A 1,185-nucleotide genomic window follows, 5' to 3' on the forward strand; every position below is an offset into this window, starting at 1 on the left:
GCCTCATCTAATCAGTCTAAGGCCTAAGGGGGAGGTGGGCCTCATCTAATCAGTTGAAGATTCTAAAGAGGAAAAGCTGGGCCTCATCTAATCAAAGGTCTAAATGGTAAACGCTGAGGTTTTCTGGAGAAGAGGTTGTTTTGTTTTCATTTTGACACAGAGTCTCACTCTGTCACCCAGGCTGGAGTGCAATGGCGTGATCTCCGCTCACCGCAACCTCCGCCTCCCGGGTTCAAGCAATTCTCCTGCCTCAGCCTCCCGGGTAGCTGGGATGACAGGCGTGCGTCACCACACCCGGCTCATTTTGTATTTTTAGTAGAGATGGGGTTTCACCATGTTGGCCAGGCTGGTCTTGAACTCCTGACCTCAGGTGATCCGCCCACCTCGGCCTCCCAAAGTGCCACCGCGCCCGGCCCGGTCTACCTTCTTCTCCTCCTTTTCTTGACCACCCACCCGCCTCAGTTTCTCCTGATGGAGCTCACAGAGAAAACGCTGACCACGACCTCACCACACCCTGACCCAAACCCAGGTGGAAGACCCAGGAGCTGGATACAGATTCCGGCCACAGCCCGTGGTGACGCTGAGGTCCCAGCTGGCGGAGAAGCAGGGCGGCTGACACTCAGAACCCGTGTCCCCGTTCCCCGTTCCCCGGCTTTCCACCCCGGCTCTCCGCTCCGCCCACCCCTACCTACCTACCTGGTCCTCCACCTGATTCTCATCGTTGAGTTTGTCTTTGATTTTGGGAACCGGGGGGAAGAGTTGCTGCATCCGGACACATCTGAGGGACAGAGAGGGGAAGGGTGAAGGGAGCCCCAGGCCGCCAGAGTGCCTTCCTCAGGATGCTGAGTTCAACTCCCCAAAACAACGTCACCAAGGATCACCAAGTGATAAAAAATCTTGGCCAGGCGTGGTGGCTCACGCCTGTCATCCCAGCACTTTGGGAGGCCGAGGCGGGAGGATCAGCTCACGTTGGGAGTTCGAGACCAGCCTGGCCAACATGGAGAAACGCCGTCTCTACGAAAAACGCAAAAACTTAGCGGGGTGTGCTGGCAGGTGAGTGTCAACCCAGCTATTCGGGAGGCTGAGGCAGGAGGATCGCTTGAATCCGGGAGGCGGAGGTCGCAGTGAGCCGAGATCGCGCCATTGCACTCCAGCCTGGGCGACAGAGTGACACTCCAACTCAGG

At 57.6% G+C, this 1,185-nt stretch overlaps 1 protein-coding gene across 1 annotated transcript in view; it reads right to left on the reverse strand.

Moving 5' to 3' along the window:
- The window catches only part of CSF2RA (colony stimulating factor 2 receptor subunit alpha), a 16,171-nt gene that overhangs the window by 2,521 nt on the left and 12,465 nt on the right, over window positions 1–1,185 (reverse strand). The window contains exon 8 of the mRNA XM_017518855.2: window positions 697–778. Within this exon, the coding sequence (XP_017374344.1) occupies window positions 697–778 (82 nt within the window). The remainder of the gene's footprint in view (window positions 1–696; window positions 779–1,185) is intronic.

Source organism: Cebus imitator, unplaced genomic scaffold, assembly GCF_001604975.1.
Source record: "Cebus imitator isolate Cc_AM_T3 unplaced genomic scaffold, Cebus_imitator-1.0 Scaffold708, whole genome shotgun sequence".
NCBI classification, from domain to species: Eukaryota; Metazoa; Chordata; class Mammalia; order Primates; family Cebidae; genus Cebus; species Cebus imitator.